The sequence below is a fragment of the Carcharhinus amblyrhynchos genome, unplaced genomic scaffold, assembly GCF_965287045.1.
Source record: "Carcharhinus amblyrhynchos unplaced genomic scaffold, sCarAmb.v2.hapA scaffold_44, whole genome shotgun sequence".
In the NCBI taxonomy this organism is placed as follows: Eukaryota; Metazoa; Chordata; class Chondrichthyes; order Carcharhiniformes; family Carcharhinidae; genus Carcharhinus; species Carcharhinus amblyrhynchos.
The window spans coordinates 2,564,615-2,587,500 of NW_027649785.1; the positions used below are offsets into that span (position 1 = coordinate 2,564,615).

Consider the following 22,886-nt stretch of genomic DNA (forward strand, 5'->3'; position numbering starts at 1 on the left):
TTGGTTGACATTTCTATCAATCTGTCTCCTGTTACTCCCTGCAGGGACATTTCCTTTCTCTATCATCTACAAGCTGTTACAACGCGATTGGAACAGAAACCATGGACCAACTCCTAGCCGCACGGTCCACGGAAACTGGATGTACTGCCACTGGGTTAGAAATCCAGAGGCCCAGGCTCTGGGGACGTGAGTTCAAATCCCACCACGGCAGCTGGTGGAATTTAGATTCAATGAATAAAATCTGGACTTGAAAGCGAGTAATGGGGACTGTGAAAGTATCATGGATTGTCGGAAAAACCCATCTGGTTCATTAATTGCTTTATGGAGGGAAATCTGCTATCCTTGGGGGAACAGGATGTGGATATGCCGACGTTGGACTGGGGTAAACACAGTAAAAAGTCTGAGTTCACTCTCCATTCACCTGGCGAACGGGCTAACCCGAAAGCTAGTGAATTTACTATCAAATAAATTGGTTGGACTGAAACCTGGTGTGGCCAGACTTTTTACTTGGGGGAACAGATCAGCTAGATAGTCAATATCGTTTCCCAAAGGTAGGGCAGTCTAAAACTAGAGGGTGTAGGTTTAAGCTGAGAGGGGAGAGATACAAAAGTGTCCAGAGGGGCAATTTTTTCACACAGAGGGTGGTGAGTGTCTGGAACAAGCTGTCAGAGTTAGAGGCGGGTACAATTTTGTCTTTTAAAAAGCATTTGGGTAGTTACAGGCATACGATGGGTATAGAGGGATATGGGCCAAATGCGGGCAATTGGGATTAGCTTAGAGGTTTAAAACAAAAAAGGGCTGCATGGACAAGTTGGGCCAAAGGGCCTGTTTCCATGCTGAAACCCTCTATGACCTACCCTGTCTGGCCTACATGTGACTCCACAGCCACAGCAATGTGGTTGACTGCCCTCTGAAACAGCCGTAGTAAGACTTCCTATCGCTACCATCACTGTCTCAAGGGCTATTAGGGATCAGTAACAAATGTCAGTGACACACATATCCCGTGGGAGAAATTTTAAAAAACAGCCAAAGAGAAAGAGGCCATCAGCCTCTGTGTCTGGTTTTAACCCAGTTCTTATATCTGAAACTCACACCGCAGTTACTGAATCCTGAACTCCATCTTGTTCCTGTCCAGCTGAAGTAATCTAACTTACAGCTCCTAGGGTGGGAGATAGGCTGGTTTACACCCAACATTACTAGACTGTAATGTTAGCAGAGCTCAGAATTACCTGGCACCATTGTCTCTGAGGCCTTCAATGGACATTTTTCATTTCAAATCCAAAAGATCTACAGCACAGACTAATCAAATGATTCTATCTGGTGTGTGGCAGAGGGGATGAAACTCCCAGTGCTGGAATGATAGAGCGTGGGGGAATGCACAGGCTGCTGGTGTCTCTCAGAGACAGGAGATTTCACTGTAAGTCACCATCCAGCATTCTGAACATTTGTCTCCATGGAGATGACCCAAGCTGGCGTTCATGGCCAGCCAATCAGAATCTTTGCTAAGATACAGTTGGCGGGTAAATTCAAAATGGTGGTCCATTCATTTTCCTCACGGTTTCAGTTGAGCTTTTATGGAATCAGAGAATGAATGTCTCGGGGGATGTAAAAACCAACGGTTTGAGGGCAATGGGTTCTCGCGTCTACTCTACGGTCATGAGGCTGTCAGTGGCTGTATGGAACCGTGCTATTTCTCAGCAAGCAGGTTTCAGGCAGGCATGCAGGCAGGCAGGCGGCCTCTCGGACCGACAGTTGGCACCTACTTATTGCAGGGGCAGGAACAAAGACCACAGCATTTGCCCAGATCCGACAGATTCTTTTCTGCTTCTTTCATATCCTTATTGATTTGATCCATTCCCTCTTCAATCCTCTCCAGTTGCTCTGAATGAGGAAGACAGTTAGTTTCCACACACACACACACACACACACACAAACACACACACACCGACAACAAAACGAGCAGGGGATCAGCGAAACCCACCCCCACCCCCCCCACCCATCATCCAGCGAACCTCCCCACCCCCTCCAAAACTGACCGGGGTTGAACCAAGGTGGTACAGGTGCTCTTAGAGAAGCTTCAGGACATTAGACACCCAAACCACGCTTTACAGCAACCCCATTCAGTGCGGGATTCCCTGATCCCTCTGACAAACTACACACGTGTTGAGTGAAGGAAGAGAGAGAAATAGACAGACAATAAAAAGAGTACGACATGGACACAGGAGTTAGGTACATGACCCTGACTCAATGGGACCAGTGTAGCCCCTCAAAGTGCCTACCTACTAGGCGAATGCCAATACCTACTTGGCACAGGGGCAAACACAAAGGCCACAGCACTTTGCCATGTCCGATAAATTTTTCTCTGCCTCCTTCATGTCTTGGTTGATCTGGTCCATGCCCTCCTCAACACGATCAAGTTGTTCTAGTCAGAACAGAAGCAAAGGAGTTGAGTTTCAAGAGAACAAAATAATAAGGGGGCAAACAGCATTTAGAATGAGTTGGGAGGCTTGCTGTTGTGGACCTGGATGTTCCAAACACAAGGCTGAATTATTCATACCCAGTTACCTTTACAACTGAAAGATTGTGGATTCAATCCCCAAATGTTATTTAACAAACAGTGGCACATCATAGTTGGATCACTTGATCCCAGATCTTTGATCATTCCCTTCTTTTCCATATCCTTGTCTTTGTTAACTACTCGGATACACGTCATCATTGAAGGACAAGTTGCAATGTCCAGGAAATAACTGGCTTTGTAAATGTTGTCACTTCCCCCCCTGAGTCATTGAGACAAGACTGATCAAGCTGTGAAAGGGCCAGCCCATCTCACTCCCCACTATCCCTCAGATGACGTGAAATTAAAATGTAACCAAGCAGGGTGTAGGCAGAGCTTTACAATTGCTATTCACATGTCAAGTTCCCAGACCCAACTGCGCTGTCAGAGGTGATAGTGAATAGAAAGGAGTTATACCTCCACAGTGTCGGGGTGGGGGGTGGGGGGTGGGAGGATAGTCATTCAGGCTCACCCACTTCCAGACTAACATTGACAAAAGCCAAGAAAGGGTGACACCATGCTGGCAACTTGCTTGGGAAACACCATGCCAATGTAGGATTCTAACATGAACCTAAAATAAATCTGAGGAAAGCGAGAAGGGAGTGTATTAACTGGGAGGGGATCTGAAGTGAAACATTCTGGATATCACCACGAAAACTCAATGGGGTTAATATGCAGCTGGGGTGAATTACATCCCAATATGCAAACGTCTGATTTTAATTTCCCTTTGAGAAACTACCGCTATTTCTGTGCAATAAAAATGAGTGTAGGAATCAGCCAGGTCCCGATCCAGTGGGGCTCTTTAGAAAGTGTCAGACGGGCAGGCTACTGACGAAGACAAGGTCAGCTCTGCTGCCTTCCTTAGCTGATCAGCCTTTCCCAACACACACAAAGCGAGATTCGCCTGTACTGTTTTTAACCTTTATTTGTAGACTGGACTAACGTTGGTGTTAAAATAAGACTGGTCAGGAAATCTAGGGCATCACTACCTAACTCCTGACACGAAAAATGGGAACAGAAGCAAGATGTCAACGGGTGTCCCCGTGCCGACGGAGCTATGAACTCGGCAGGGGAGGGGAGCAGAAAACTGGAAGAACCAAGAGTGAAGTGAAAAGAAACCCTTTTGAGGTCCCACCACTCTCTGTGCCTCTGTTAATTAAACATGGGGTGATGTAGCCAATTGCAATGCCGTACCTAGAAATTTAATTCCATTATCATTTAATAACATTTATAGTTTTCATTGTCTTTTATTTCTGAAACATAGATAGCAATATTAATAACTTCTTTTAGCTCTGAAATGATCAAACAGAATTTCCTGTAACATTAATACACAAAATGTACTGATTACTTGATTAAAGGCCAAACCAAGAAATCATTTTCCTTTTTCTCGTAACTCATTTTACAAACAATTTTATAGTTCACAAGTGAAATGCCTTGGAATAATTAGATTGAATGGCAGACACTGAGAATGTGTAAGGCCAGAACTCTCAGGCCATTCACACAGTGCTGCCACTGCCAGTGAGAACGGAGAATTTGGCGTTCAGCCAAGTCTTCATTCAAAGCAGGGGATCGGAGCATCCCAGCCGCAGGGGAGGTCGGAGGCTCTGACCCTAAGTGTGAAATATTTACAGTTATCGGCCAAAATCTTCCACCCTCGCTCGCGGCAAGGATTTTCCCAATGCCGCTGAAGGAATCATAGAATCCCTACAGTGCAGAAAGAAGCCATTCAGCCCATCGAGGTCTACACTGCAACAATCCTGCCCAGGCCCCAGCCCTGTAACCCCATGTAATTGACCTGCTAGTCCCCCTGACACTAAGGGGTAATTGAGCATGGCCAATCCACCAAACCTGCATGTCCTTGGTGTGTAGGAGGAAAGCAGAGCACCCTGAGGAAACCCAGACAGACACGGAGAGAGCATGCAATCTCCATACAGACAGTGACTCGAGGCGTGCACCATTTTCTAGTCAAGTTTTTAATCAGAGACAGAGCTGATTAGATGCTTTCAGTGGGCTTGAAACTGGTTCCTTTCCTTCTGCCTTCTCGTTATCTGAGTTTGTGGCCATTTCTCCTTCTCAACAGCTATTGTGGGCAGCACGGTGGCATAGTGGTTAGCATTGCAACCTCACAGTGCCAGGGACCCAGGTTCAATTCCAGCCTTGGGTCACTCTTTGTGTGGAGTTTGCATGTTCTCCTGTGTCTGCGTGGGTTTCCTCCCACATTGCAACGATGTGCTGGTTAGGTGAATTGGCCATGCTAATTTGCCCCTAGTGTGTGGGTTAGATGAATTAGCTATGTAAAATGCTTGGGGTTATGGGGTTAGGCTGTTGGGCGGGGAGGAGCCTAGATAAGATGTTCTTTTGCAGAGTCAGTGCAGATTAATAGGCTGAATAGACTTCTTCTGCATTGTAGGGATTCTGGGTTTTATGGTCCTATTATCTCCACATGATCTCAAGGCTGACAATGATCGTAAGGACTTTCTACCGACTTGGTGGTCCTTGGCCAGTGGACAGACTTTCTATTGAGTTGAGACCATCTGAGCTCCCGCCGCCCTGCATCCTACTTTTATCCAGCCAATGTTTTCCCTTCTGTCCCACATGGTCAGGAAAACTATTTCATTGAGTCATTGGTGCCAAAGACCACATATTTCTTTTTCTCTGACGTTTTCTTTCTCTCTTTCTGAGAGATGCATCCTTGCAATGTGCTTTGGGAAGAATAAGATGTCCATCTCATTGCTGGCTGAAGTATTTTGCCTGTCGCTGACTATTACCCAGCTCTCTGATATCAAACTGTGCCATCTTGTGAACTGTCCTTGTACATTTCAATGAGTTGGGACAACCAGCAATCATACATTCCTGATTAGAGGAACATTATCAATTGTAGAGAAATTCTTGCCCTAAATGTTCTCACCTTCCTGGCTGGTGTAAGCAGCACAGGGGGAACAATTGGGATAAAACTGAGGGAGTGATTTATTTGAGTACAGGTAGGGGAGGTGCTAGCGTTACCCACACTACTGCCAAGAGATGTCTTCCCCGACTCAAAGTAACAAACTCCAGGAAATTGGCTGCATGTGTTGCCAAAATTGCATGTGACCAGTTTATTGGGGAGATTGTGGTGCAGTGCTAATGTTAATCCAGAGGCCCAGGCTAGTGCTCTGGGGACATGGGTTCGAATCCCACCACTGCAGCCGATGGAATTTAAACATAATGAATAAACCCGGAATGTAAAGCTAGTCTAACCGTTATAGACCAGATTGAATAATTTCCTAATCTGGTTTGGCCTTGATGTGCCTGTGGTTTCCTTCTTAGCTGCCCTCTGAACTGGCCCTAGCAATCCACTCAGTTCAAGGGCAATTAGGGATGGGCAACAAATGTGGGTCAGCCAGAGATGCCCATGTCCAAGGAAAGAATTAACTTTTTAAAAGTCTGCTTTTGTTTGATTTATATTGGCCTCAGTTCAGTCAAGGGACTTTTAACTTCCACTATCCCCAAATTAAGCTGGTTTCCCTGGGCTCCTGAGAGTCAGGAGCCAGCAGCACAGGTGAGGAGATAGGGTAATGTGTAAATAATGCTTTCAACAATTACTGTTTGCCGCTGAGAGTTGCTAACTCTATTCCCTTCATTTATGAGTCCTGCTTGTCCTGAAGAATCTTACAATGAGCAAACATCACATTTGGTTTTCAGAAAGTGAATCAGATGAATGTAATTCTTGAGTTTCGGGAATTTTTATACAGTGCAGTGGGGATCAAGCTCCAGATTTCCATCCCATACATCTGTGTCAGGATCAGAGAATGAGAGTCCAAATCACAGCTTGCATCTCCAAACTTAGTCTGAAAAGAATCTTGAACTAAGAAGTTGTCATTAATAAAAAATGGTGAATGGAAGTGCCAGATTGTCACTAATACTCAGTTTACTGCTCTCCTTGAGGGAAGGGAACCGGCCATCGATCCTGATCAAATAGTCCTATGTTGACTATCAGCTGCTCCCTGGAGCAGCCTAGCAGATCCTGTCCATTGTGTCAAACTGCTGCAGAGAAGAAAGAGTATAAGGAGAAGGGTCACCCTCAACCTCTCAGGGCAGCTGGGACTATGCAGCCCTGCTGGTCATGTCCACGCTTAAAAAAAATACAAAATCAGACTTGGCTCAAGCCATTCTAGAGAGGATGCGATACTGGGTCTCCCATTGGGAAATGAATTAGGGCAGGTGATGGATGTGAGTGTGAGGGAACACTTTGGATTCAGTGTTCGGAATGCCATTAGTTTCAACCTGTCATGGATAAGGATAGATCTGGTCCTCAGGTTGAAGTTCTGAACTGGAAAAAGGCCAAATTTGATGAAATGAGAAGGGATCTGGGAAGTGTGGATTGGCACAGGCTGTTCTCTGGTAAGGATATAAATGGAAAGTGGGAGGCCTTCAAAGGAGAAATTTTGAGAGTGCAGAGTTTGTCTGTTCCTGTCAGGATTAGAGGCAAAGAAAATAGGGATAAGGAACCTTGGTTCTCGAGGGAAATTGTAACGCTGATTAAGAGGGAGTTGTATGAAATGTACAGGCAGCAAGGAACAGATCAGATGCTCGAGGAATATAAAAAATGCAAGAAGCTACTTAAGAGGGAAATCAGGAGGGCTAAAAGAAGACGTGAGGTTGCTTTGGCAGACAGAGTGAAGGAAAATCCAAAGAGCTTCTATAGGTATGTTAGGAGCAAAAGGATAGTGAGGGATAAAATTGGTCCTCTTGAAGACCAGAGTGGTAGACTGTGTATGGAACCAAAAGAGATGGGGGAGATACTAAATGGGTTTTTTGCATCCGTATTTACTGAGGAAACAGGCATGGAATCTATGGAAATTGGGCAAACAGGTAGGGAGGTCATGGAACCTTTACAAATTAAAGAGGAGGAGGTGCTGGCTGACTTGAGGCAAATCAGAGTGGATAAATCCCCAGGACCGGACAGGGTATTCCCATGGACCTTGAGGGAAACTAGTGTTAAACTTGCAGGGGCCCTGGCAGACATATTTAAAATGTCATGATTCACGGGAGGTGCCAGATGATTGGACGGTGGCTCATGTTGTTTTGTTGTTTAAAAAAGGTTCCAAAATAAATCCAGGAAATTACAGGCCGGTAAGTTTGACGTTGGTGGTTGGCAAGTTATTGGGAGGTATGGTAAGGGATAGGATCTACAAATATTTGGATAGACAGGGACTTATTAGGGAGAGTCAACATGGCTTTGTGCGTGGTAGGTCATGTTTGACCAATCTATTAGAGTTTTTCGAAGATGTTACCAGGAAAGTGGATGAAGGGAAGGTAGTGGATGTTGTCTACATGGGCTTCATTCAATAAGGCCTTTGACAAGGTCCCTCATGAGAGGTTAGTTGGGAAGCTTCAGTCGCTAGGCATAGATGGGGAGGTTGTAAATTGGATTAAACATTGGCTCAATGGAAGAAGCCAGAGAGTGGTTGTGGAGGATTGCTTCTCTGAGCGAAGGCCTGTGACTAGTGGAATGCCGCAGGGATTAGTGTTGGGTCCATTGTTGTTTGTCATCTATATCAATGATCCAGATGATAATGTGGTCAATTGGATCAGCAAATTTGCTGATGATACAAAGATCGGAGGTGTAGTGGAGGTTTTCAAAGCTTGCAGAGGGACTTGGACCAACTAGAAAAATGGGCTGAAAAATGGCAAATGGAATTTAATGCAGACAAGTGTGAGGTATTGCACTTTGGAAAGACAAACCAAAGTAGAACGTACAGGGTGAATGGTAGGACTCTGAAGAGTGCAGTTGAACAGAGGGATCTGGGAATACAGGTACAGAATTCCCTAAAAGTGATGTCACAGGTGGATAGGGTTGGAAAGAGTGCTTTTGGTACATTGGCCTTTATCAATCGGAGTATCGAGTATAAAAGTTGGAATGTTATGGTAAGGTTATATAAGGCATTGGTGAGGCCGAACTTAAGAGTATTGTGTACGGTTTTGGTCACTTAGTTACAGGAAGGATGTAAATAAGGTTGAAAGAGTGCAAGAAGGTTCACAAGGATGTTGCCAGGACTTGAGAAGCTGAGGTACAGAGAGAGATTGAATAGGTTAGGACTTTATTCCCTGGAGCGTAGAAGAATGAGGGGAGATTTGATAGAGGTGTATAAGATTTTGATGGGTACAGATAGAGTGAATGCAAGCAGGCTTTTTCCACTGAGGCTAGGGGAGAAAAAAAACCAGAGGGCATGGGTTAAGGGTGAAAGGAGAAAAGTTTAAAGGGAATATTAGTGGGGGGGGGGGGGGGCTTCTTCATGCACAGAGTGGTGGGAGTGTGGAATGAGCTGCCGGATAAAGTGGTAAATGCGGGGTCACTTTTAACATTTAAGGAAAACTTGGACAGGTTCATGGATGAGAGGGGTGTGGGGGGATATGGTCCAAGTGCAGGTCAGTGGGACTAGGCAAAAAATGGTTCGGCACAGACAAGAAGGGCCAAAAGGCCTGTTTCTGAGTTGTAATTTTCTATGGTTCTACTCTATATTGTAATGGGTCGGGCACTAGGATGGTACAGGATGGCTGATTGCTTTGTCTGGACTGGGGATGCCGGTGATAGCCTCACAAAACGCATCCACTGCAGGTACCTAGAAACTGAACGGCCAATGCTGAGATCCCAAAATAATTCAGGAGATTTGAGGAATTTGAGAGCATTATTCCTGCTGCCCCATTTGGTCGGATCGGATCAGGGTCAGGCTGGTACTGGAATGTTAGGATTGTCCTGGGTTACTGCGACTTGCCCCAGGTTGGGCAGTGCATTCCCCATTCAGCCAGAGTGGCACCCTAACTTTAAACAATACCCAGACAATAAGGGAATGGTTTCCTTGTGCAGGTGTTGCTCTGTGGTTTAGTGCCATGCCCTCTCCGCAGGGGCTGCTGACTCCTTGAGGCACAGTGTGCCTTCCTCCTCTGAAATTATTTCCCCTTCTATCTCCCAGTATGAACCCATGAGAACTTTCGAAAATTCACTCACCTCCCTGTTCATCCAGCATAACCAGTGTCCGGATCCCGGCATCTTTGCTCTGTGTGAGGAGAGAGAAGAATAAGAAAGGAAGGGAACAGGAAGCATTCGGTACGGCACAGGAATAATTAGCAGCTTTTTAAAAACGTATATCGAATAATTCAATCCTCTCACATCCTCGTTCGGTAGGTTCTGTACAAGGATGTGACCACTGTGTGCTGGAATACTACAGATAGCATTACAGGTATCAGTAGCTACATACAAAAATTGCTACAAGATCTAAAGAAGCTACATGGTGGCACAGTGGTTAGCGCTGTTGCCTGACAGCGCCAGGGACCAGGGTTCAATTCTGGCCTCGGGTGACTGTCTACACATTCTCCCCGTGTCTGTGTGGGTTTCCTCCTGGTGCTCACCCCCACCTTTGTGAGGGAAATTAGGCATGGACAATAGGTGCTAGCCTAGCCAGCAACACACACAACCTGTGAAAGAATAACGTTTTTTTAAAACTGTTACAATTGGTCAGGAGAGGAATGTGGCTCGTTTTCCAGTTGAGAAAGCTCAGGAAATAATACCACTGAAAGGATGGCACAGTGTTAGCACTGCTGCCTCACAGCGCCAGGTACCCAGGTTCGAATCCTGGCTTGGGTCAATGTCTGTGTGGAGTCTGCATGTTCTCCCTGTGTCTGTGTGGGTTTCCTCCTACATTCTGAAGTATGTGCTGCTTAGGTTGCATTGGCCATGCTAAATTCTCCCTCAAGCGTACCCAAACAGGCATCAGAGTGTGGCAACGAGGGGATTTTCACAGTAACATCATTGCAGTTTAATGTCAGCCTACTTGTGACTATTAAATAAACTCTGACTCTCCAATCTGATGATGATGAAGTGGGTTCTAAATGTTTTTAGAGGCAGAATGGGTCGAGGGAGGGAGGAAAGGAATGACACTGCCTATATGTCATGGAAAAGAATGAGTTAAAAGTAAGATTCCAATCACTGAACCTCTGTGAAACACCATTCAGTAGGAAACAAAGAGCTGAAATAATTAATTTGAAAGGAGCCAATGGCCGTGTGAGATGTAATGAATTGGGCTTTGAATAGATCAATAATCTGAGTCGCTATTCTGTCTGGTAACTGATTAGATGGAGAATTTTAATGGGGGAAAAAGGATTTTTTTTCTGTAAGAAGTGGAATTGTGTTCTGGGCTGTTTCGACCACCAGAAAACTCAATTCGGAGAAAGGTTACATGACGAACAGGAGCATGAATTCGAACACTGTCCAGTAATCTATGAATTTTCAGTCTCATACAAACTATCAAAGGTCCAGATCTACTCATCCACATTCTGAGGCCATGCGGATCACGGACTTTAATCAATGCATTTCTTCTTCAGCTTTTAGTGACTGGAATCTGCCGGACACTCACACCCTGGTCAGCGAGAATGGAGAATTTGGTGCTCAGCTAAATGTCTGTTCACTGCAGCGGGACTGGAGAATCCCCAACCATGAACGTGGTCAGAGAATCTGACCCTTAGTCAGGAAGGGGGACAATGCGATGTAGGGGGCTCATTCATCAACTTCACTCCATCCCACTTTGTGATCTGTGTAGGAGGATTGCCTGTAGCAGCTCCAACCGTCCGTGGATCCACAGCCTCATGGAAGTGTAGCTCATCTACACACAACTCCTTCTGAGCAGTGGTGGAGATTTAACCAGACAGATTTTCACACTAGAACAGTTTTTGTGTTTCAATCTATTTGATTTGATTTATTATTTTATGTTATTAGTATACAGTGAAAAGTATTGTTTTCTATGAGTTATAAAGACAAAGCATACCGTTCATAGAGAAGGAAACGAGAGAGTGCAGAATGTAGTGTTACAGTTATAGCTAGGGTGTAGAGAAAGACCAACTTAGTGCAAGATAAGTCCATTCAAAAGTCTGACAGCAGTAGGGAAGAGGCTGGTCTTAAGTCAGTTGGTACGTGATCTCAGGGTTTTGTATCTTTTTCCGACGGAAGAAGGTGAAAGAGAGAATGTCCAGGGTGCGTAAGGTCCTTAATTATGCTGGCTGCTTTTCTGAGGCAGGGGGAAGTGTAGACAGAGTCAATGGATATGGGAGGCTGGTTTGCGTGATGGACTGGACTACATTCATGACCTTTTGTAGTTACTTGGACAAAGCAGGAGCCACATGAAGCTGTGATACAAGCACAAAGAATGTTTTCTATGGTGCATCTGTAAATGTTAGTAAGAATCGTATTGGACATGCCGAATTTCTCTAATCTCCTGAGAAAGTAGAGGCGTTGCTGGGCTTTCTTAACTATAGTGTCAGTATGGAGGGACCAGGACAGGTTGTTGGTGATCCGGACACCTAAAAACTAGAAGCTCTCGACCATTTATACTTTGTTCCTGTCGATGTAGACAGGGACATGTTCTCTATGACACTTCCTGAAGCCGATGACTATCTCATTCGTTTTGATGACATCATCGCACCAGTTCACCAGATTCTCGATCTCTTTCCTGTACCCAATCCCATTGTTTGAGATCCGGTCCACTATAGTGGTGTCATCAAGTTGGTGGGGAATTTGCCCACACAGTTATTGGTGTATAAGGAATATATTAGGGGGCTGAGGACACAGCCTTGTGGGGCACCGGTGTTGAGGATGATCATGGAGAAGGTGTTATTGCCTATCCTTACTGATAGTGGTCTGTGAGTTAGGAAGTTCAGGATCCAGTCACAGAGGGTGGAGCTGAGCCCCAGGCTACAAAGTTTGGAGATGAGTTTATTAGAAATAATGATGTTGAAGGTTGAGCTGTAGTCAATAAATAGGAATCTGACATAAATGTCTTTGTTATCCAGGAGTTCTAGGGTTGAATGTAGGCCCAGGGAGATGGTGTGGGCCTGTTGCGGTAATAGGTGAGCTGTAGCGGATCCAGGCAATCTGAGAGGCTGGAATTGATTTGTGCCATTTCTAAGCTTTCAAAGCACTTCGTAATGATGGATCTAGTGGCAGTGCAAGGTTCATTCCTGTTGCACAATCCCATATATCGAATGGCAGAGAGAGTTCATGGGGACCAAGTAGCCTACCCCTACTCCCAATTCCTGTCCATCCCGAACTTGCCTCACTCCCTACCATCATTTAGATTGAAACAGAGAAAGCATTCTCACCAGAGTTTATCAGTAATCCTGCTAAGAGAGCTACACCCTCTATCAATCAAACTGAAACTCACCAAAACCATCGAATGGGAGCAGCAGATTCAAGTGTTAATTGGGGATCGGTTACAAACTCTGTCCCACTGTACGCGTGAGTCCATACAGCACTCCTCCAAGTCTCCCAGTGGGTAGCACTCTTAGGGCAGAAGGTTGTGAGATCAAGTCCACTTCCAGAGACTTGGGCACCTAATCCAGACTGACGGTCCAGTGGAGTACTGAGGGGGTGCTGCATTGTGTGATCCAGTGTATTACTGCATTGTGTGATTCAGTGTATTACCAAGGGGGTGCTGTATTGTGTGATCCAGTGTATTACCGAGGGGGTGCTGCATTGTGTGATCCAGTGTATTACCGAGGGGGTGCTGCATTGTGTGATCCAGTGTATTACCGAGGGGGTGCTGTATTGTGTGATCCAGTGTATTACTGAGGGGGTGCTGTATTGTGTGATCCAGTGTATTACTGAGGGGGTGCTGTATTGTGTGATCCAGTGTATTACTGAGGGGGCGCTGCATTGTGTGATCCAGTGTATTACCGAAGGGGTGCTGTATTGTGTGATCCAGTGTATTACCGAGGGGGTGCTGTATTGTGTGATCCAGTGTATTACCGAGGGAGTGCTGTATTGTGTGATCCAGTGTATTACCGAGGGGGTGCTGTATTGTGTGATCCAGTGTATTACCGAGGGGGTGCTGTATTGTGTGATCCAGTGTATTACTGAGGGGGTGCTGTATTGTGTGATCCAGTGTATTACCGAGGGGGTTCTGTATTGTGTGATCCAGTGTATTACTGAGGGGGTGCTGCATTGTGTGATCCAGTGTATTACCGAGGGGGTGCTGCATTGTGTGATCCAGTGTATTACCGAGGGGGTGCTGTATTGTGTGATCCAGTGTATTACTGAGGGGGTGCTGTATTGTGTGATCCAGTGTATTACTGAGGGGGTGCTGCATTGTGTGATCCAGTGTATTACTGAGGGGGTGCTGCATTGTGTGATCCAGTGTAGTACTGAGGGGGTTCTGTATTTTCTGGGATGCCAGCTTTTTGATGAGATGTTCGCTCAGCTGGATGTGATAGATTCCAAGCAAGTATGTTGGCGAAGACCAGGACTCTTCCCATCCCGGTGTTCTGGGGCCAATCTCTATCCCTCAACCAGCATCGCCGAAAACAGGTTGTCATCACACCGCTTTGTGTGGGATCTTGCTGTGCGTAAATTGGCTACAGCATTTTCTACAATACAGCAGCGGTGGAAACAATGATACTCTCAGGCATTGTCAGGCTGTGTAAGGCACACTGTAAACACGAGTCTCTTTACTTTTTCCCAGCTTCTGTTTTGTCATTCCTGTCTCGGGACTGGAAACTTAAAGCACAACTCCCCAGTTCCCCCAGCACACAGCAATTTCTCTCCTCAGTCATTCTGACAGTCACGTTGTTAAAACATCAGATTTTCCATTCCCTCTCTGCACATTGCAGGACTGGGACCGGGGAGGTGGGGGGGGTTCTGATCTGAACCCACACTGACCCCGAGACTATTCCAGATTGTTCCAAACACTGTGCTTGAGGCACCACATTGATTTCTTTCCACACCACCACCCCCCACCCCAACAAACAACATCATTTGATCAGCACCTGATCGAGTTGGTGCAGGGGAATGCAAGAAAAATAATAAAACAAAGCTCCAGAATGCAGAGTGAATGCAGTGCATTGCTAACAGTCACCTGGAGACCAATTACCTGGACCTGGAATGAAATACGATTCCTATTAAATTTTGACAGGGCAGGGTATAGAATGCTGAGGTTTCACAACCAATTGCCTGAAAAGCAGCTATACTGAGAGCACATTGTTTCCATGTCACACTCCAATCCTTTCCTAATGATACTAGGAGGGTCGCACCAACACTGGCTTCCCACTGCGACAAGAATCCACTTAATACTTTAAGAAAATGAGTCGGAAGCTCGTGTGATGAACCAGAGCATCTGTGCAAATCACTGGGCTGGCAGAGAAATTCATTACAGAACGTAGGAGCCACGGTCAAAATGCAGCACGGCATCTTGTGAATAAATCTGTTCAAGATCAACAGGGCTGGTGCTGTACTGAAGGAGTGCTGCATTGCCTTCTACACATGATGTATAACCCTCCTTCTCACCGTACTCCCAAATGGTTGTAATGGATCTGGCATCCCTCAGCCAACATCAGCAAAACTGATTACTGACCATTATAGGGAGCGATAAATACAAGTCTTTCTTTATGTTGTTCTCCAGTATGTCAGCTGAAGAAGCAGATGCTGACAGCTGGAAGCTGCCCTTAAATGTCATCAAATCTAGCAGACCCCTAGGGTCTGGACTTGAGAAGCTGAGTTACAGAGAGCGATTGAATAGGTGAGGACTTTATTCCCTGAAGCGTAGAAGAATGAAGTGAGATTTGATAGAGGTGTATAAGATTATGATGGGTACAGATAGAGTGAATGCAAGCAGGCTTTTTCCACTGAGGCTAGGGGAGAAAAAAATCCAGAGAGCATGGGTTAAGGGTGAAAGGAGAAAAGTTTAAAGAGAATATTAGGGTGGGGGGGGGAACCTCTTCATGCAGAGAGTGGTGGGAGTGTGGAATGAGCTGCCGGATGAAGTGGTAAATGCAGGGTCGCTTTTAACATTTAAGAAAATCTTGGACGGATTCATGGACGAGAGGGGTGTGGAGGGATATGGTCCAAGTGCAGGTCAGTGGGACTAGGCAAAAAATGGTTCGGCACAGACAAGAAAGACCAAACGGCCTGTTTCTGAGCTGTAATGTTCTATGGTTCCATGGAGAATGCCAGAAAGATGGTAACAGTGGTGTCGTGGCAATGTCACTGGGCCAGTGATCCACATGCTTGGGCTAATGCTCTAGAGACACAGCTTCAAACCCCACCAACCAACTTAAATTTAATGAATGAATCTGGAGTTAAAAGCTAGCCTTAGTAACGGTGGCCACAAAGCTATCAGCAATTGTTGTAAAAACCTATCTGGTTTGCTAATGTGCTTCAGGGGAGGAAATGTGCCATCTTTGTCCAGTCTGGCCTACATGTGACTCCAGACTCACAGTGATGTGGTTGGCCTTAAAGTGGCCTATCAAGCCACTCAGTTCAAAGGTAATTAGCATTGGGCCACAAATGCAGACACAGCCAGTGACACCCACATCCCATGAAAGCATAAAAACAAAATATGGATATCATGCCTGTGGCTGACATCAGGTGTATGTATTTCTCAGAGCTTACCATGTTATGCAGATTACTGTATAGCGATGAGTGATGCAGCTACAGGTCGCTAGTCTGATGTCAGAAGTGTCTCCTGCTCTTACTGTCAGCCATTGGCATGTTTGGAAGGGTATTGCAGGTTGATACTCAACCTGTTTGGCCACATTATGAACACAACTTCCTTGACCATCAAGTCCTGGGATGAGACTTGAACCCGGAGCTTCTGGCTTAGATGCAGGGTTGCTAACCTACTGCACCACAAGACATCCCCCTCCAAGCCAGGAGTATCGAGCTTTATCCCTTTGCAGGCTGAATATGGGAATTCCATAATGCACAGAAAGCTTAAACTCCGATTTCAATTAATTCTTTACTTTCAAACAATACTCAAACTTTATTCAAAAAACCGTTGGCACAGACTTTGTGAATTAAGTTATTTTCACATCACAGCTCTCTTGTTGCTGACTGGGGTGGCACAGTGGTTAGCACGGCTGCCGCACAGCACCAGGGACTCCCGTTCGATTCCCGGCTTGGGTCACTGTCCGTTCAGAGTTTGTACATTCTCCCCGTGTCTGCATGGGTTTTCTCTGGTTTCCCTCTCACACTCCTAAGATGTGCGGGTTAGGTTGATTGGTCATGCTAAGTTGTCTCTGACTGTCAGGAGGATTAGCAGGGTAAATGCATGGGGTTACGGGGATAGGGCCTGGGTGTGACTGTGGTCGGTGCAGACTTGATGGACCGAATGGCCTCCTTCTGCACCGTAGGGATTCTATGACTGACCAGTTGGGTGGTACCAGCATTTTCTGTTCTTGTTTCAAATTCCTGGTGTCTCCAGGCTCCCTTTTTATCTTGAAATTTGGTCAGGATTCTCCAGCTGTTCACGCCTCACTGCTGCCAGGGAGGAGGAGAATTTGGCATTCAGCCAAATCTCTGTTCACTGCAGTGGGACAGGACAATCCCGGATGAAGAATCCTGCCCACTGTTATTTTTTTGCAGCAGGCTAAACGCAATTTTTCATGGAAAGGTGATCCGTAATTCCTTGGAGTGGCAGTCAGTGGCAGATTACCACTCCGTCGTGATTTACCTTCGCTTGAATGCTAAAGGGTTTACTTGATCCGACCTTCTCGACTCAAGCTGGGTGAGATTCCAGCAGCAAAGCGTGTCCCCAGCTTCAGCGGGCAAGTTTAAAAGGAGCAGAGTGAAGGAGGACACATCCCCTTTTTACAGCACCTATCTCCGTAACGCAGGTGAGTTTGAAGGGTCCATTGAAAGGGAGAAGGTAAATTTCAAATGCAGGTGAATGGGGTGTGGGGGTGTCAGGCCGGGAGAGTATGGGGGTGTGGGGAGAAATGGGGGGAGCAATCATAGAAATGGGGAATTAGAAAGAGAACAAGCAGAGAACTTGAATTGACTAAATACTTGGAATGGTAACACTTGCAGGGCAATGGACCGATTGAACTGGAAAGTTATTGTAAAGAGGTGGCATGGGCACAGCAGGCTGAACAGCTGCTTGTATTGACATAGGATCACATAATCCCTACAGTGCAGAAGGAGGCTATTCAGCCCATTTGGGTCTGCACTGACCCTCTGACACAGCATTTTACCCATGCCCACCCCTTTACCCTATTCCTGTAACCCTATATATTTACTCCACAAATCCACCTAACCTGTATATCTTTGGACACTAAGGGATAATTTAGCACGGCCAATCCATCTTTGGATAGTGGGAGGAAACCCACATAAACCCCTGTTCTATAATAGGGGGAAAGGGTTGCTTTTATAAGAGGAAGTACTGATGAGAAGCTAAAAGGTGATTTAGAGCTTAACATTGCTGCAGTCAATGTTCAGAGGGGCTGTGGCATTCAAGAAAAGTTGGAGAAATAAGTGTAGAAAACATTACGAGGAACCAGTGTGATATAATATCACAGAGAGGAACAAAGTGCTTGTGTAAGAAAAGCATCAATAGTTATTTCTGGCACACACGAATTTAGTTCATGTAATAGGAGAGACTGCAGAAGCTGAAGGATTTATTGGCAAGCACTAGTGCCCCCGAGGGAGATTGCGAGCGCGCTGCTTTTCAATCTATATCTACTTGGCCCAAGTGTCACCTCAATATCACAAAATAAAGCTTAAAATCGGAAGAACACTTTGAAACCTCAAAGGGCCCAGGACTTCCTGCTCAAACGTTTTCCCAGGTACTTGAAGTTGTGGTCAAATGTGTTTAGTGCTTGTGTGTCTGTAGTCAGCACCCAAGGTATACAACAGGGTTACTTGGTTGGGTTTCTACTGATATCTCAATATTCTTCATGTGAAATCCCAACAAAATCGAGCAGTTTGCAAACCTGAATTAAGAAATTAAGGCCGGAATTTTACCGGCATGCCTGCACCGATTCCAGGGACAGGTGAGGCTTGGGGAACAGCATTCTCCATTAGCCTCAGACAGGATGTTACGAACCTTGGGCAGACATGCTGGTAAAATTCCACCCTAGGTGTAGCAAACCATAATACTTTGGTCGTTCTTACTATTAAATATATTAGGGTGGCACAGTGTTTGGCACTGTTGCCTCACAGCACCAGCGACCCGAGTTGAATTCAGGCCTCGGATGACTGCATGTGTGGAGTTTGCACATTCTCCCCATGTCTGCGTGGGTTTCCTCCGGGTGCTCCGGTTTCCTCCCACAGTCCACAGACGTGGTGAGGTAGATAAGTCATGCTAAATTACCACTCAGTGTCCAGAGGTTAGGTGGATTAGCAATGGGAAATGTGTGGGGTTATGGGGATAGTCCAGGTGGTGGGCCAGGATGATTTGATGGACTGAACGGCCCATTTCTGCACTGTAGGGATTCTATGGACAATAATGTGACATTATAGATTGTGCATACACTGAATGCATTAAGCATAAGGTAATACAGAGGAAAATGTGCTCTGCATAGACTTGGTGTCACAATAATGAGGTTTTTTTCTGACGGTAGGCGACAGGAACATTTATCATTTTAATGTTCATTTTTTTATATCAACATTATCCTGAAAGCTGGTTGAAGGGATGCAGAGCACAGCACAAGACATAACCAGGGTTCAAAAGATTGGGAAAGAAGCAATTAGCAACTGCCTAGTTTGTGTTTAAAAAGCTGTCTGTGTCTAGATAGGAAATCAGATGGGCATTGCAGCTTCAAGGCAACACAGTTCTCCCACCCTGAGAGAGAGTGTGTTACAGCAGGTTTCAGCAAAGCGGGTATTTCAGATTCTCACGCTTGCATGCAGCTTTCTCCATGGCCTGCCCACATTCCTATCTCTGTAACCTTCTCCATTCTGACAATGATAGCACAGTGATTAGCACTGCTGCCTCACAGCGCCAGGGACCCAGGTTCAGATCCGGCCTCGGGTCACTGTCTGTGTGGAGTTTGCACGTTCTCCCTGTGTCCGCATGAGTTTCCTCAGGTGCTCCGGTTTCATCCACAGTCCAAAGATGTGCGGGTTAGGTTGCTTGGCCGTGCTAAATTGACCCTAGAGTCAGGGAATTAGCGGGGTAAATATGTGGGGTTGTGCAAATGAGGCCTGGGTGGAGTTACGGTCAGTGCAGACTCGATGGGCTGAATGGCCTCCTTCTGCACTGTAGGGATTCTGTGATTCTAATTCTTTGAGAAATTCACATCCCATCAATTTGGGTCTCTTTGTACAGCCCTGACTTTTTCAATCTTTCCATTGGCAGCAATGTTGTCAGCCAGCTAGGCCCAAAGTTCTGGAATTCACTCCTTCCATCTCTCTCCATCCTGCTTAAAAGTGACCTCTTTGACCAAGCCTCATTCCTATCAGCTCATGTAGGTCAGCACCAAATCTTGTCTGCTAATACCCCTCAGAAGCACCTTGGAAAGTTTGACCATGTTATGGGTGCTACATCAATGCAAGTTGGCAAACTGTCTGTGCTTTATATGCTCTGTCTGAGGCCAGAACTCTCCATTCACCTGATGAAGGGACTAACCCGAAAGCTTGTGCGTTTACTATCAAATAAATCGGTTGGACTAAAACCTGGTGTTGTCAGACTTTTTACTGTGTTTACCCCAGTCCAACGTCAGCACATCCACATCATATCTCAGATTGTCCAGTAGTTTATACAATTGCTACAAAATGTGACTATGAGGCAGCCGCACATCATATTATTATTGGTGGCACGGTGGCACTGTGGCTAACACTGCTGTCTCACAGCACCAAGGACCCGGGTACAATTCCCAGGTTGGGTGACTGTCTATGCAGAGTCTGCACATTCTCCCCTGCGTGAGTTTCCTCCGGGTGCTCCAGTTTCCTCCCACAGTCTGAAAGACACGGTTAGGTACATTGGCCGTGCTAAATTCTCCCTCAGTGTACCCGAACAGGCGATGGAGTGCGGCGAGTACAGGATTTTCACAGTAACTTCATTAAATAAACGATAAAAAAAACTTGGACAGTCTCCCAATGCACCAATTGTGAGACCAAGAGGATTCTGAAAGAAGTCCTCTATTTGAAGATGATGGTGTTGTTTTCTGGGAGGTTTATTGCCACTAATGCACATTGAAAATCTACATTGAGAATATAGAGACATTGGCGAGGGGGTAGAGAAGATTCACAAGGATGATACCAGAAATGTACGGGTTTACACATCAGGAAAAGATGGACAGACTGGGTCTCACCTCTCTCGAAAATAGGAGGTTGAGAATCGAGATGTTTACAATTATGAAACATTTTGTTAAGAATGGATATAGAATGTTTCTTCTTGTGGGGAAGAGTACAACTAGAGGCCGTCAATATAAGATATTCCCAAAAAATCCAAATTGGGAATTCAGAGGAAATTTCTTTGCCCAGAGAGTGGTGAGAATGTGGAGCTCATTCCCACAGTGAGCAATTGAAGCAAAGAATATAGATGTAATTGAGGGGATGCTGGACAGGTAAATGAGACAGAGGCTCTGGAATAGACTCTAGGTTATAATTGTCAAGTTAGAATATGGGACAAAGCTTGAGTACAGCATAGAGACTGGTTGGGCCAAATGGCCTGCTCCTCAATTGTAATTTTTTTCCTTTACTCTTTCATGGGATGTGGGCATTGTTGAAAAGGCCAGCATTTGTTACCCATCCCAAATTGTCCTTGAACTAAGTGGCTTGCTGGGCCATTTCAGAGGGCAAGTTTGAGTTAATCACATTTGGGGACAGTGAGCATAAATCATTAGGGTTTAAGATAGTTAGGGAAAGGGACAGGATGGATCGGAATTGGGGCAAGTGCCAATTTTGCAGCAGAAGACAGGTTCTGGCCAATGTTAACTGGGAGCAGCTCCTTGTACAAAAACCTACGTCAGAGCATAAAATCTAGCAAACCCCCAGGGAGACAACCAGAACATGGTAACAGTAGTGGAACGGTAATGCCATTGGACAAGTAATCCACACACCTGAGCTAATGCTCAAGGGACACAGATTCAAATCCCACGTCAGCCAGTGAAATTTAAGTTCAATTAATAAATCTGAAATTGAAAGGTAGTCTCAGTGACGGTGACCATGAAACCATCATCAATTGTTGCAATAACCCACCTGGTTCACTAATGTCCCTTTAGGGAAGGAAATCTGTCAGCCTTTTCCCGGTCTGGCCTACGTGTAGCTTCCGATCCACACAATGTGGTTGACTCTTAACTGCCCTCTGAAATGGCCCTAGTAAGCCACTCAGCTCAAGGGTAATTAGGGATGGACAACAAATTCTGTGTCTTGCCAGCGATGCCGATGTCCCACGGAAGGATAATAAAGGAAGAGTTCTGAGTCAATTGAAACTTACCAGCCAGAGTGTTACCACCGCTCACGCAGGGGAGAATTTTTCCATTCTGCTGCAGTGAACGGACATTTGGCCTGGCCGCCAAATTCCCTGACTTTGCTGCAGCGGAAGCGTGGCGTGAACGGCAGGTAAGATCATGCCCAACATTTTGGAAATGTGGTGACAAGCACAAGTATGTTTTCCTCTGGTTTGTGTTTGGTTCCTCTGCAGGGGCGCAGCCCCGCGACGCTGGGTCGGGGCGCGGCCCCGGGACGCTGGGTCGGGGTGCAGCCCCGGGACGCTGGGTCGGGGCGCAGCCCCGGGACGCTGGGTCAGGGTGCAGCCCCGGGACGCTGGGTCGGGGCGCAGCCCCGGGGCGCTGGGTCGGGGCGCAGCCCCGGGACGCTGGGTCGGGGCGCAGCCCCGGGACGCTGGGTCGGGGTGCAGCCCCGGGACGCTGGGTCGGGGCGCAGCCCCGGGACGCTGGGTCGGGGTGCAGCCCCGGGACGCTGGGTCGGGGTGCAGCCCCGGGACGCTGGGTCGGGGTGCAGCCCCGGGACGCTGGGTCGGGGTGCAGCCCCGGGGCGCTGGGTCGGGGTGCAGCCCCGGGACGCTGGGTCGGGGTGCAGCCCCGGGATGCTGGGTCGGGGTGCAGCCCCGGGACGCTGGGTCGGGGCGCAGCCCCGGGGCGCTGGGTCGGGGTGCAGCCCCGGGGCGCTGGGTCGGGGTGCAGCCCCGGGACGCTGGGTCGGGGCGCAGCCCCGGGACGCTGGGTCGGGGTGCAGCCCCGGGACGCTGGGTCGGGGTGCAGCCCCGGGATGCTGGGTCGGGGTGCAGCCCCGGGACGCTGGGTCGGGGTGCAGCCCCGGGACGCTGGGTCAGGGTGCAGCCCCGGGGCACTGGGTCGGGGTGCAGCCCCAGGACGCTGGGTCGGGACGCAGCCCTGCGGCCCCGGGTCGGGACGCAGCCCCGGGACAGTGTGTTGGATGTCAGGCCGTGTCCATTGATTCTGATTCTAGCTGTGCTACATGTTCAGTCAGTGCCCCTGACAGTTTGAATTGATTGGTTGCCAGGTGGACACAAAGCGTGAGTGAAAGCCTTTGTCTGTAGCCACAGACAGGGTATTGACAGAGTGAGCTTGTGACCGTTCTATAACAAAAAAATCAAATTGCTAC

General features: G+C 46.9%; 1 protein-coding gene across 3 annotated transcripts in view; it reads right to left on the reverse strand.

Annotated features, from left to right (window-relative positions):
• The window catches only part of LOC145337152 (synaptosomal-associated protein 25-like), a 298,706-nt gene that overhangs the window by 25,181 nt on the left and 250,639 nt on the right, over positions 1-22,886 (reverse strand). For 2 of the 3 annotated variants that reach the window (XM_080181939.1, XM_080181938.1), the window contains 2 exons: positions 9,543-9,591; positions 1,764-1,881 (listed from right to left, as the gene is read on the reverse strand). In XM_080181939.1, coding sequence (XP_080038065.1) covers positions 1,764-1,881; positions 9,543-9,591 — 167 coding nt within the window. Of the gene's footprint in view, positions 1-1,763; positions 1,882-2,304; positions 2,423-9,542; positions 9,592-22,886 lie in introns of all 3 variants that reach the window. The other variant, XM_080181940.1, reaches the window with a different exon arrangement.